The 14,968-nt window shown below is 39.9% G+C and overlaps 1 protein-coding gene across 1 annotated transcript in view; it reads right to left on the reverse strand.

Moving 5' to 3' along the window:
* The window catches only part of ush2a (Usher syndrome 2A (autosomal recessive, mild)), a 196,158-nt gene that overhangs the window by 107,023 nt on the left and 74,167 nt on the right, over positions 1-14,968 (reverse strand). Inside the window, exons 30-39 of the mRNA XM_068575666.1 lie at positions 11,743-11,873; positions 7,622-7,748; positions 6,916-7,017; positions 6,219-6,407; positions 5,849-5,979; positions 5,470-5,749; positions 4,789-5,013; positions 3,941-4,021; positions 2,225-2,413; positions 631-771 (exon numbers count right to left, since the gene is read on the reverse strand). Coding sequence (XP_068431767.1) covers positions 631-771; positions 2,225-2,413; positions 3,941-4,021; positions 4,789-5,013; positions 5,470-5,749; positions 5,849-5,979; positions 6,219-6,407; positions 6,916-7,017; positions 7,622-7,748; positions 11,743-11,873 — 1,596 coding nt within the window. The remainder of the gene's footprint in view (positions 1-630; positions 772-2,224; positions 2,414-3,940; positions 4,022-4,788; positions 5,014-5,469; positions 5,750-5,848; positions 5,980-6,218; positions 6,408-6,915; positions 7,018-7,621; positions 7,749-11,742; positions 11,874-14,968) is intronic.

Consider the following 14,968-nt stretch of genomic DNA (forward strand, 5'->3'; position numbering starts at 1 on the left):
CCGAGTTATAAATAAGTTCTTGGTCCGGTCTTCCTAACATGGTTCAGTGTCTTAACTCTGCGTTCAGTGAGAATCAATACAGTAATCTGTTTTTTTCTCCTTTTCCTTCAGATTGATTTTTGCCAACTCTGCACTGACCCCTGCCGTCACATTATCTCCCCAACAAGGCCAGTTAGTCCAGCACAGATTAATAGTGACTAACATATGAAGAAAAAAACTCTCATTTCTCTTCCACTTCTTCTTTCCTTATACTTGTAATCTTCCCACCATGACCTCCCAGATAAGAAAAATGTTACTCTGTACAATCTGCCTTTCACTTACAATGTGCTTCATTTTCTTCATTCATCATTTTGTATCTTGTCCAATCCAGCCATCTTACTTCTACTCCCACCTTTCTCTTTTTTATTCCATTATGACTTGTCCCTCTGTCTTGTCCTCACTTTGTTCCTTTCTCTTCTTCAGAGCTAAAATCCAGCAGAAGATAGGAGCTAAGTGTGTTTAGTGTATCAATGTGACTGGACACATTCATAAATGAATGCAACTGGTTTGGAATGTAAAAGTGGCTGTGTGTGTGTGTGCGTGCATGTGTGTGTGTGTGTGTGTGTATATGTTTGTGCTTTACAGCCTTACCTTCCTCCGGGGTTGTGAGGCTTGATCTCAAATCATTATCATCACCATTGTCATTAAGAAGACTCTCAGTGCAGCCAACGGGACTACAGGCGCTGACAGTGATAATGTATTGAGTGGATGGAGTGAGACCCGGCAGAACACCTGGAGAAGAGGAGCGCATGAACATGTCAAACGAAGCGTGACGTAGAGCAAACAGGTAGAGGAAAAGACTCTTTAACACCGCTCAACCTATCCTCATATTAGCTTTAGGTGAATTGAAGAATGCATTTTTGCAATGAGTCCTTTAACACTCATTTGTTCCAACCCCGCCTCACACTTTTTTTTAGTGTGTGTTGGAAACTGTTGTTACTAAAGTATGTATCAATCTTCTTCAATGGTGCAATTCAAATGCTTTACTTGTATCCCTGTGCCACTGTTGCTAAGCAAACTTGCTGGGCTTGGCACACACGGAGAGTGTTCTAATTGTAAGGCTTCGGTTGTCTCTGTCTGGTGTTTTTTGTCCTAGCCGTCTGCCCTCTCCACTCCTTTCTGTATTTCTTGAGTCACTCTTTTAGATCCCCCTCTTCTCTTCCTCCCTCTTTAAACCTCCTTACCCTCTGTGTCCAGTCAACCTGTACTTGTCTTTCTTCTTTCTGTCTCTGTTACCCATGTCTTTTAATTCAATTAGGGGCCAGGGCCTCACTCCGCTGCTATTACACCCTCATTTGGTTTCTGTGTTTTTTCGCCGTTGGTGTAATTCTGCAGTCAGGTGTCGAGGCCATCATAAATTAACAAGAAGCCTTATCATGGTGGACTTAATGTCTGGCAAAGAGAGAGGGAGGGAATGAGGAGCACCGAGAGAGACACTGAGAAAGACCGAGACAGAGAGCTCATCTTCATATTTGCCTGGAGACATGGCAGAGTGGATGAGAGGAGGGACGAATAGCAGCAGGGGACGCAGACATCATCATCATGATAAAAGATGAAGTGGGGAAAGATCGAAAAGTGAGCAACAGAGAGAGAGAGAGAGAGAGAGAGAGAGAGAGAGAGAGAGAGAGAGAGAGAGAGAGAGAGAGAGGAGCAATGCCAGGGTATGACATCATTGGGGTAGTCCTGAGTGTCTTGTTCCAAATGGAGACAGTCTCCTAAAGCTGAGGACTTGCCAAGGAGACATTAACAGGGTTGCCTGGGACCGTGTGTGTGTGTGTGTGTGTGTCCGTGCGTGTGTGTGCACGTGTGTGAATGTGTGTTTGTATATGAAAAACAAGAAGGAAAGTGAGTGAAAACGGCAGTGTGAATGTGCTTTCAGTCAGCGTCTCAATAGGAGGAGGTAAGGAAGCAGCTACAGTAAGTTAACAGAACAACAGCTGCAAGTTAAGTTAAATTCTGCATAAATTATCCATGTCTCATATAAGGCAGTTGTGATGCTCGCCTGGGTCTTACTGAGCAAAATCCAGTTATTTCTGTTGTTTAGAAAATAGTTACCTCTCTTTGGTTTGTTGGAACCTTACGTGTAATTTGACAACATGTTTAAGTATCTGAACTAAATGTATATATTTCATATGTATTGCATGTCAATATCATGTATACTATCAAAGGTGAGTATGTGTTTTACCTGTGAAATTCCCATTAGCCAAATACATGGCTTTGACAGGTGGTACCTCTGGCTGATCTCTATTGTAGGCCTTCAACTCATATCTATCAATCAGCCCTCTGATGTCCCCAGTGGGTGGCACCCAGCTCACCTTGGCACTGAAGCCATTCAAGCTCTGCACTGTGGTAGGAGGCGGTACAGAGCTCGGTACTACATAGAGAGAGACAGAGAGAAAGCAAGATAGAAGTAAAATGAGTCAAGATGAAAGGAGACTGTCGAGAGCAGAACAATGTGGATCAAGACAAGAAAAGAGATACATAAATGTAAGCAGCAGAATAAATACATATTACAACCAGATACTACAATTAAACTAAGCAATACATAATAAAGCAAATAAGATAAGCAAATGAAGAATATAGGCCAGGCAGAACAAGTGTCAAAAGAAAGATATATCAAATATAAGCAAAAAGGGAAAAAACAAAAGACAAAAAGCAAAACAACAGGTCGAGAGCACATAAGGTTAAAGTAAAAGCATCCCCCATCTCTCAGTGTTTTAATAGGCCCAGTAAATCATACCTCACCATTAGCATAAATAGTATTTATGAGAGTAGTAACTTTTTCAGCACTGATTTAATACAGCCAGCCATTCATTCTGGGCTATATTTCACAGCAATCAGCCTTCCTCCTTCTCGGCAGTACTCCCCTTCTTTCTTTCTCTGACACTCTCAGTAGTTCAGGATGGTCCAGCCCCACCTCCTCCCTTCCTTCAACTCTGTCCATCTCAAAGCCTCACATCCAAATTCATTTTCTGTTTCCATTCATTTCCACATCTGTTTTTTGCTTCTTCAGCTATTCTTACGTCTTCCTGTTTTTCTCACCTTGCTGCCCCCCCACCTCCTTTTTTTCTAGACTTCCTCTCTCATCCCTCCTTTCCTCTCAGACCTTGTCCTCCATCCTCCTCCTCTTCAGTTCTTAATGTTTTTAGCACTTCTTTCCTCACCCTCCTTCATTCCCCTCTCTGGTCGTAGCATGGTATACTGAGACTTACCAGTGTATCGTTCGCTACTAACGAGCAGCTTTATATTACACAAGGGACCACACAGGCCATTCTGGGTTAACAGCCTTTTACTGGGATGCCCTTTATAGAGGCTTTATCAATCTCTCATAGCGTCAGGCACATGCAATATAACGGGCTTCAGATAAGTCTCACATATTGTACAACATAGTCATGGCTTTACCTCTAAAACCTCTTAGAAACAAAGGGAAACAAGAGAACAATGTCAACAGGAGGGAATACTGACGAGGCCTGCATTTTGCCTTTGTCAACTAAAATGTTGTATGTGTTCAGATGGAAAAGCCCTTTAAGGCATCAAGTAAAATATGTCAGTTGCAGTCAATCAGATTAAAATCAAACATTTGGTCATGAACTTGCAAATTACACAGCACATTGAAGGACCATACATAGAGCACACACAAACACACACACACACACACATTTCCTCATACTATTAAAGAGTATCAGAGAAAAAGACATATGATACTGTTGCAGGTACAGTGTACAGTGTGTGTACTTTGCTTGTGTATGGCAATACCGCATGTATGAGTCGGGTGTATGATGCAATATATATATGTGAGAGTGTGTATTACTGTAATTACATCATCTGGCTGTAAACATATTGGTCTGATAATACATAGAAAAGCATACCAACTACTGCTGAATGAAGAGAGATGTTTTACCTTTGCTTCGGCTGCGTACTCTCTGCCAAGGTCCTGCCGCCCAACCTCCGACAGCCAAGGCCACAAACCTGTACAAGTACTCTTGAAAGGTGTACATACGTGTTTTTGCACATAGGAGGAAGAGTTTGGGAGGCACATTGGAGAAGGGAGAAACAGATTGCTTACATTTAAAAAAGGCTATATGGACAAAAAAAGACATCACATGTTCTAAAATAACCTTAAATCTATATCATGATTGTCACATTTACCTCGCTAATAAAAAATGTTATCAATATATACCTGTGCAAAATAATATTCATACATTGGAGCATTTGTTATTTGTTAACAATAAACAGGAAATCATAGATTATTAATTAGTAATATTAATTAGATTAATAATTATCTAACAATAGATAATAATAATTCCAAGTATTTGTTTACAATATATATTTCTGAGAGAACCTCCCAGTCAGTATTCTTCCTTCAGATAAATACTAGTCAACTACATTTTATTTGAATAGCCCAACATGACAAATCACAAATTTTCATCAACGGGCTTTACAATCTGTACAACATACACCAAGGGACAACTTTTATAAATGTATAATTCTTAATATTAACTGTCCTTTAGTAATAAGCTTGATTGCTGTTTGCAGATTGAGTTTGGTGCTCCTTTGATTAAATGTCAACATTTAATTGACTGTTGTAACAGAGACTGCAGTATCAAAGCCCTGTTTGTTGTATTGTTTGTTGGATGTCAAAGGAAGATATATTACTGAAATGTAAAAAAGATGCATTGACAGCATGGCAGAGTTGTTAGGCGAGTGGTTAGTTTACTAGTGTACTAAATACACACTGTGCATCGTTACCAGTGAAAGGCTGTAGGCTATAATCTGTGGCTCGTGTCTTCCTCCCACTATACACCAACACTGAATCGTTTCCTCTGCAGTTGTACCGGCTTTCACTGGTCGGACAGCCGTCTAAGTAGACTCTAACAGAACGGCGGGAGGCAACAGAGAGATTAACACTTTGACTGACAGGAGGGTTTGTTTCATCACTTCGTATGGTAAGGCCCCTTATGCAACCTCCTAGGCCTGTGAATAAGGAAAGGAGAAGAAAAAGAGAGTAGGAGAAGAGGAAAAGAAAAAAAACAGAGGAGATAGGGAAGGAGAGTGTGAGAAGAGTACATCTTTCCGAAAACTTTGGGAAATACTTTTACACTGTATATCGTTCGAATAAGCAATATCATTCAAAATCCTTTCCAGATCGAATTTGCCATGCATTTAAACTTGAATGAAAGTTGTGATACTGCAAGCAACCACTATGACTCCTGGTTGGTACATTTAATGCAGCTCTTGCCAGATAGTCACATGGGCAAGTTACGGTCAAGGCAAACAAAACCTGCAAGTACCTTTACTTCACAAGAAGCAAATCCCATGTTTGACCAGTTAAGCTGCATAACTGGTGTATTCTGCATCAATAACAATGCAGTTAAACATTTCTTTTGGCCATTTAGATTTAGTGTCAAAGTCCTGATACTAATTTCTCACCGTGTTTGTGACTTTGGCTGTTGAGAGCAGGATGTATGAGCTCCTTGGGGACGCCCCCCAGGTATAGTGGTGAATCAACTCTCAGCCTTACTGGCTCTCCTGCTCCCCTTGTCTCCTCTGCCCAGTCGTTGACTGCTGCAGAAATTAGCGAGCCACGTTTTGCCAATGAAAGTGGTTTCCAGTCTCCATCACAGTAGCTAAGCCCCACCCACATGCTGAGTTCAGTCACATGACCTTCAGCGGCAAGAATGAACGACAGCATGCCGGCTTCCAGCTCCACCTACAAATAACCAATACACCATTCAACATAAAATAACACGCTGATGTTGTGCAATTTTTAAGTTTTATTTTCAGTCTTAAATGTGTCTGTGCTCCTTACCAGCATATAGTCATCAGTCTGTGTGTTGTATGTAAAGAGTAAAAGTGCATTGAGCTGGTCTGTTCTGAAATCCATATAAATGTCAAAGTCCTGTCCTCCACTGAATACATATCTGATCATCTCCAAGAAACCTGAGAGAAGAAGCAAAGAATTGCAAACAAAATTCCATTGTATTTTTAGACAAGAGCTATATAATGGAACAAAGTAATGTTGCCCCATTGAAGATTGTCTGTCCCCCGTTAATTTCAAACATAAAGTATGACACATATTTAACATTTGTGACGTGGTTATGTTATGCTGGTGTGGCCCACCAGTAGAAAATTAACTAAAAGTCCTCATAAACATTTATATAAATAACAAAGGATCCTACCATGACCCAGAAAATGGGCTCCTTCCACAGTTTGAATAGGGCATCCCTCCCAGCTTTCATACACTTCCACCTTCTTTGTGGCTTTTGCCCAGTTGAGAGATTTCCATTCCTCTGACGGGCTGTCAGTCATCTTAAAACTCAAGTCTCTGAGGCAACCGGAGAAACGCTGTTGCACTAGCCGAGTATCACCTGGTGAGACAGACAAGAATTAATACCACAACTGTCACTTGAAAATCACTCCATGCTGCCGAAGTTACAATTTTGAGTTCAAGTTGACAGTGCAAATTGACATCCAGTGCTTATCATACAAATGGCCAGGAGCTACCAAGTATCAGCACCTGAATATGAGAATGATGACAAATTCTATGAAGACAGGGAGCTAGCAGGTACAGTCTATTTGTAGTGAGACTGGACCTTACCCAGGAGACTTTAAAAGGTTTATATCCCTTTCCAAATTATACTTGAGGAGAAGAAAAAATGTAATCCAGGACTGTAGCACTAACCTACCTGAGAGTGAGTGGAGATCAATAGGCAAAATACAATTTCCTCCTTGGAGAATAAATAACGTACATTAAAATAAATTAAAAAGTTAAACCGGGTTTAGATGCCCATACTGTATATAATCTTTTTAAATGTTAGAAATAATAAACTATATCACTGAATAATAATTAAAGAGAGGTGATGACAATAGACTTACCTGAATCCTCCCTTAGAAAAGTCAAGTCTTCAGGCAGCCCTCCAATGAACATCCCTGTGTTCTCTCCAATGATGGTGCTGCCGCTGGAAGCTGACGCACTTCCTAATGATAGCAGTGGTGTAAAAATGAAATTAGTGCATTTAGAGAACAAAAAGGGATTAGTATAAAATGAAGAACAATAGAATTGAGAGGAAGTAATCAAAAGGTAAAGACAAACGAGGGAGAGTAAGAGCAGAGGAGAAAGACTAAGTGAGTGAAGGGTTATGCTTGTGCCGTTTCTGTCTAGATTTACCCTAAATGAAGGAACATTTTATTTGAAAACATCAGAACTGAAGAACAAAAGTTTGTTTCTTTGACTGTGTGTGTGTGTGTGTGTGTGTGTGTGTGTGTGTGTGTGTGTGTGTGTGTGTGTGTGTGTGTGTGTGTGTGTGTGTGTGTGTGAAGCAGTCTTTTTCTCATCAGACACAGAGTGCTGCCTGGGATTAACCTGGTTAATACCTCCACGCAGAGCTGCATGGAGGAGAGCTGGGGGATTTACATATGTAGAAACTTGAAACACACATAAACACACATAAATATATACAAGTTATTCATATCCAAGCATAGGTGCTTATCCTTGTGGACGAGAAAAAATGCATTTAGACTCATACTCCCACACACTATAAAAGATACACATAGTGGTCAGTATGAATATGAGGAGAGTTACCTCTGTATTGATTGTTTACAACGATTGTTCCCACGGCCCCTCGCCTTGTTGCTGTGATGCTGTGCCATTGTCCATCATTGTAGCGCCGCCCTCCATCACCCTGTACACTCACAGCCACCGCTGAGCCCTACACACACAAACACATACAGCCACATTACAAGTAAGAATTTAAACAGATATACTTGGGGTGACTCCAACTCCTCCACTATTTGATGATTGAATCTCAGGAGCCTGATTCAACTATGAAAGGATTATCCCATTTGTGCTATATGAGGGTGCTGAATGTCTGATTTTACATAGAATTGCTTGTGTTCAATAAATCATGATACATAGGTATAGCTATCAGCTTTTTATTAATACTACCAATACAAATTATAAAATAACTCGCGTCAATCGGCTTAGTATGTGGGATAACCATGCGGGACAATTGGAGCAGCATCTTAATGATAGCCGAAGAAAAACTATATAACAACTATCAAATTTGCCGCCCGCTGTTGTTGCTCTCTCTCTCTCTCTCTCTCTCTCTCTCTCTCTCTCTCTCTCTCTCTCTCTCTCTCTCTCTCTACTGAAACGGAAAAAGGAGGAAAAGTTGTACTTAGCACTACGAAGAGCAAGCAAGATAACAAACTCGGTTTCAGTACGTTGGCCAGCGCTGCTTTTACAGTACACAAACTAAGCAATAGTCACATGTATCTCTTCTGTAGATACATGAAGCTTAAACAGATGGGATTAATGAGCAAACATGTAAAATTTGATGTGTAAATTCTTAGTCAGGACCACCGCTAACAAAAACATTAACAATGTTGTGAAGACATGTTCTTACAATATGTCTCACAACGATGTCTTAAGCTGAAGTAAATACCAATTTTTTCGAACAATCATACTTTTTAACATTTCAAATGATCTCTTATTCATCCCTCCGTTGTGTGAACAAGGTGAGACATTAAGAATCGATGACAGGCATCAAACACCCTTCCCCTCCCCTCCTGTCCCCCTCAAAAGGACAAGAACATGCACATATAATCATCAAAGTGTTGTTATAGGGCTTTTTGCTACCTATTAAGTATGACATCATTGTTGTGATCAGCTTTTAGCAAGTGGGCGAAGAGTAATGTTGTAAAACAAGAGTAACAAGTACATGCACACTTACACAAACACACTGATAACATATATCCACACAGTTATACACTGAGTGATGAAGATTTAATGATGAGATCAATAAATGTATGAATGCCAGAGTATATCAGCCTCTGCCATCTTTACTACCAATGCTAGACAGCTCTACTTAACAAGACAACATAGGGGGAATCTCTCTCTCTCTCTCTCTCTCTCTCTCTCTCTCTCATACACCAAAAACACTCATTTGCATCCCTTCTGGGAGACACTGGCTAGCGAAAAACCCTTGAGCAAGGCAGTCATTATGTGCTGGATGAAACAAGCATCTTGCTTGAGCAGAGATTTACTATTGATACTGATGTCACTCGACTAAGGTCTGCTGATTAGTGAGAAAACCCCAATGCCCAATCTCTTTAACATACAGTATGTGATATTGGGAGGATGAAACAGACACACACATACCAACAAATAGTACTCCATCCAAAGTGCTGTCCCTGCAGCTTTCCCAGCTATATTTGGCAGCCAGCAAAACACCGAGCATACCCATGTGTGTGTGTGTGTGTGTGTGTGTGTGTTTGTGTGTGTATATGTCTGTCTGTCTGTGTGTGTGTGTGTGTGTATGTCTGTGTGTGTGTGTGTGTGTGTGTGTGTGTGTGTGTGTGTGTGTGTGTGTGTGTGTGTGTGTGTGTGTGTGTGTGTGTGTGCGTGTGTGTGCGTGCGTGTGTGTGTTTTTGTGGCAGAGTTGTCGCAGGCTTAGGATGGGCCTTTGGGGCTGAGTATGCAAAGGCATGATTGGTCTGCATTTACAGTAAAGGAAATGAGTCTGTGTTACATTAATTGACAGAAATTGATGCATTTTCTGTTATTTCTGATCATTTGATAAACATAAAATGTCTATTAGGCTTTAGAATATGAAACGCCAATGATCAAAAGAGTTCACATCTTGCTTCAGAGCATTTAACCCTCCTTAGCTGGCAGAGATCTCATTTTCCCTAGCTTCACAGCGTAGCATTCAGGCACAGTCAAAACAATGCAGCTTAGTTGGCTTATCCAGCGTTAGCCGCATGTGTATTTTGCGGCAGTGGATGGAAAGGCAGTTGACTGGTGGAAGTCAAAGATATTGTATTGAACTCCTCCAAATAATGACAGGTGACTGGCAGTCTTTTCAAGTTTAAGTATAATAACTATCTGCCTTTAATTCATTAAAGACAGGATAGATGCTTGAGTTCATGTATCTGTATTAAAAAAACGTTTGTGATGAGACTGAAGGGGACCAAAATGTTGACGATTTGTGTCAGTGTGTGTTTTCAAGTAGGTAAGGAATCTCCTGGGTCGTACTACAGTAAATGCACGTTCATGGAGCACCATTAAGTGGGTAAATTCTGATTCATTTCCAATTTTGAGTATTCATGTTGAGCATCTGTTGTTGAAGATTACAACATTTTCTTCCCCAAAGGCTGGGGGACTGTAAAATGAAAGCTTTCCAGATTTCACGAAGAGCCACCAGTGTCATCTAAGAGAGACCCAAGATGCATGGCTGGTACAATAAGGTATAATTGTGCTTATCTGTGCTAGCGAAGGTATTTAACAGACAGTGACAGTTAACTTAGAGTCTGTAATGAGAGTTACATGTGTCCTATAGTATTTCAGCCTGTGACAGACACAGCAGCAGCATACACATCTGTATAGTGAGACAGCGATTGGTCAATGCAACACTACTCACCTGCAGCAATAGAATGTGAACTGTGTGGGTTTCAGCATGAGTGTTAAATAGTTTGTGACAGTAAACTACTATAACTTCAACGCTCTTCTATGTGTGACAAGTATTGTTTCTGACTATGATGTGCTTCAGTGTGTGTGTGCGTGTGTGTGTGTGGCAGCTCACACGTGCACATATTTATGAGCATATCACTTTCCTGTGTCATGCTGAATTACCCCCCCTGCACTGGTAATCCCATTAAGGCTAGCTCAACAGGCTAATAGGGGGAAGTAATGGGCCCAGCTATATGTATCTAGGGGAACACTAATAAGCCGTGACACCACTCCCACTGTTAATTACCCCAAACTAGTCTAAACAAAGGAATCAACCCAGTTGGAGAAGACATACTTGTTCCATCGTACATTGAGCATCACACATAACCACAGACACACATGCTAACACTGCGAGTCAACAAGGACCTATTCATTGACTTGCACTCCTCAGGACACACAGATTCATCCCATGGTTACATTTTGATGAGCGCTTTTTGCTAACGAGTATTGGATAGTGATGAGGAAGGAAAGTGTGCGTCTGTGTGTTTGTCTGAGTGTGTAATTAGTTGGTGGCCTCATGGAAGTATGTGTAATCATCTCCCATCATCACTTTCATCATCTAAGTCGTTGACTCTTTAACCCCCCTACATGTGTCTGTATGGATGGATAAGGGAAACAGGGCTGTGTGTGTGTGTGTGTGTGTGTGTAAAGCTTAATTAGCTTGCAATTGGTATTCACGCGTGGTGACTGCAGGGAATGAGTTAATTGCGGTCCAATTCAAACGTTGACACACTTTCAAAGTTTTTTCTCGGCTCCCTGACAGAAACCAATGAGGGGCTACAGATCACATTTATTAGATGAGAATGAGTCAGAGAAAATAGAAGAGAGACAGAGAGAACAGGAGTGGGGCGAAGAAAGAACAGAGAGGTGGATCAGAATAAAAAGAGAAAAAGACAAGGAAGGCGAGCAAATAAGTAAAGTGAGTGGAATGAAATAATAAAGCAAGAGACAAAAGAAAGGAGAGACTGTAAATTAAAGAGATGTAAACTCTCCTCCTACTTTTTAAAAGAAATTCTAACTTAGGCAGAACTTGACATGTTCTTGACCCTCCGCTTTTGTAAAAAACAGAAATAACACCTGATTCCACGTTGTTGATTGCTGTTGTCTATTAATGATTGATTAATAGTATCATGCATATTGGTCTTGAAGTATGCGTACTCTGAAATCAAACAAAAAAAAATAAAGTAACATACCTGTGGATCAAACAAAAAGTAGGGGCGTCCATTTTTTAGCTGAATGGCCAGGAACTCTTCCTGATTTCCTGGAGAGAAGGCACAGAGCAGCAGGCCGTCTGGGGACCGAGTACTGAAACTCAACTCGACACCTGATTCACAGTAAGAGAGAGAGCAAAATATATATATATTTATATTTTTATTTGCCCTCAGGAATTAATTTAGCATAGGCTAAACAATAATTCAGCACTTGAACATTTTACGCACAGTTGTGGGAGCTGTAATGAGGGCCGAACTCAATAAGAGACCTCTAGTGTCCCGGCGTTAAATTTGATCATTCAGATATCATAGATATGTCTTTAATTTTCTGTCAACTTTCAGTGTTTGAGAAAACATATTGTAAAACATTAGTTCCATCACCCTCCAGAATTTCTAAATTTGGTCAAATCCATAAAATGGGGATGTAAATCCCCACAAATTTCTATAGTACAAGGGCAGAACCCTCAGTCAGACCGTTCAGATTAGTTTTTTTATCTCTTCTCAAATGTTTAAACAAGCTATACTGTATATGAAAAGTTAAAACATAACCCAGCTCTAATTTAGTCATGTAGCGCCCATTATGCTATTCCCAAATACAATAAAGCTTATATTAAACCCCAACCAACAACTGGAATGACAATAGATTGGGGATCTGAGAAAACAACAATAATGATTGTTTCATGTACCACAGCTGTCCTGCAACATTTGTTAATGCATACATAGTGAATCAAAGCTTCAGCAATGTGGGAAACTTATGGGTTTCCCCTTAACACACACACACACACACACACACACACACCCACACACACACACACACACACACACACACACAGAATTCATCCGGCGTGCTGTCCTGTCATGTTACTATGGATCAGAGATTGGATCTTAATCCACTACTAGATCCACATAGCGACACCGAGCATGCGATTTACGTGTGCGTTTCCTCAGCTCTGCCTGTCTCTGAAGGGAAGGAGAAGTGTGGGAAGCTGTGAGGAGTTGAATGGAAGCAGCCCAGGGTTCATCAGAAGCCGGTGTTTGCAAAATAATTAGTGTGTGAATTCACTTAACATGGAGAGAAGTCAAACAGTTACAAGGCAAACTCAAGATGAATACAGATTATCCATTTCAGAGCTCCCTGTTTTCACTTTATTTAAAAAAAACTCTGTTTCTATTGTTTCTGTTGATCTATCATGATCAATGGTTATGCTCACTTTTGATATATAGTAAAACGCAGTGACTTGCAGATGCAAAGTCACTTCATGTCAATCATATTTAAATAGTCCAAAATATGTGTACAATTTGAAAACAGTTTATGTTTTATGCATGCTGATTTCCGATCAGGCTTTACTTGCACTACACAGCCTGTAGGTCTACAAGTTATGAGGATCAGGGGTCCATATCCTTTGGCCTTTGTAAGAAATGGTGATGGAGACAAGGACTTGTGTGGGTGCTAATATCAACATTCAGTATGCACATCATATATGTCAGGGTCTAAAGCCTCAGTCAGACAAGACTGACATTATAGGGAGAAGTGAAGAATTTCACTGTGCTCACTCTGTACTTCTTTCTTCCTTTAAGACGACATTTTAACCGTGTGGAAATTACAGGATATGGTCCGTAATAAACTTAAAAGAAAAAACCTAAAGCCTCCCCAGGGGAGCGCAGAGGGAAAGATATGAGACAAAGACACTGAGTGAAGTGAGTCAAAAATCATTCTTCTCCAAACACATATTGATATCATGCAGTCAGGCTTCTCAAGGATATAGCGATATGTAATATCCTTTGCAAATGAACATCCATACATCTGCTTAGAGATCATACAAACATCTTTAACATCAAAGTAATCTAGTTATTACTGTCTGTAAATCCATGGTTAAACATCTGTAAACATGATCTGCCAACAGTTCATTCTGCAGACTTTTAGAACAAATGTCTTACATTTTGATATTTATTGGAAATATAGAAAAATGGAAAGAGCAAGGAGGAAACTTTCGGTTTCTCCAGCCAGCTGCCACCTTATTTAGGGTGTTATAGTAAAATGCTGAGGTACTGTACAGATATTTTCTCATTTCAACTTTATGAATCCTCCGATCCTCGTCCATATTGATTCTTTCAAAGTGAGCAACAGGAATAAGTAGAAACAGGGCGTAAGAAAAAGTTCAACCGAAAGCAGTGTGCTTTCGCAAACAGATATTTAAATAGTTCTGACGTCTGTTTTTAGAGGATGAATTTTGACAGCCCTTCTGGGTATAATATATATATATATATATATATATATATATATATATATATATATATATATATATATATATATATATATATATATATATATATATATATTATATATGTGTGTGACAGAATAACAGAAATACATAATTTCATTACATACAACAATGTGAGTGTAACAAAAACCTTTGTCTCCTTATAATGTTCCCTTTAGGCAGTGAGCATATACATGAATTACCAATAGTGGCCAAGGTATTAAGTCTACATGGAAATAAATGTAAAATAACTATGGTGATAGTACAGAAAAAAACAAGACAAAGATGTTCTTTACATTGAACTTGCATTCTGTACATCCAGCAGGCATCTGCCATTTACATTCATGACCTTGTCACCACAGAGATGAGTGAAGTCATGACAGATACCTGACATTACATTATCCCCCTTTAACCTTCTCTCTATGTCACACTCTCCTGATCGCTCATACATTTCTTTTTTTCCTTGTCTACGCTTTTAACCTTCTTCCTCTTTCTCTTGACCTTTCCATTCTCCCTTCTGCACCTATTGCCTCATCTGTGCCTCGTCTGAATGTTTTTTCTCTTTGCATCTTCAATTTTCTTTTTACCTCTTTCACTCCCAACTTTGCTCCTCTTCCTATGAATCATATATTCCCATTTTTCCGCTCTAACTATGGTGCAAACAGTTATTCATCTTATCAAAGTGCATTCAACAGTGATGTGAACATTGGAGGTAAGTATTCTCTCTGGCTCTACTTTATAGAGGGATGTACAACATGATATGCATGTATTTCAAAGTGGACACGATGAAAGACCATAATTAACATCAGGCACTAACAATGAGCAGTAGGTGCTGCCCTGAAAGGCCAAAAAACATGATAATTTCCTTATTTATTCCTCTACATGTGTAAAGGGTTTGTTCAAAACAATAAAAGATGATCACAGAATTATTTTTCAGAACCACTTAG

This window comes from Clinocottus analis, unplaced genomic scaffold, assembly GCF_023055335.1.
Source record: "Clinocottus analis isolate CAN_PGR_092001 unplaced genomic scaffold, fCliAna1.0.p SCAF_1, whole genome shotgun sequence".
Classification (NCBI taxonomy): Eukaryota; Metazoa; Chordata; class Actinopteri; order Perciformes; family Cottidae; genus Clinocottus; species Clinocottus analis.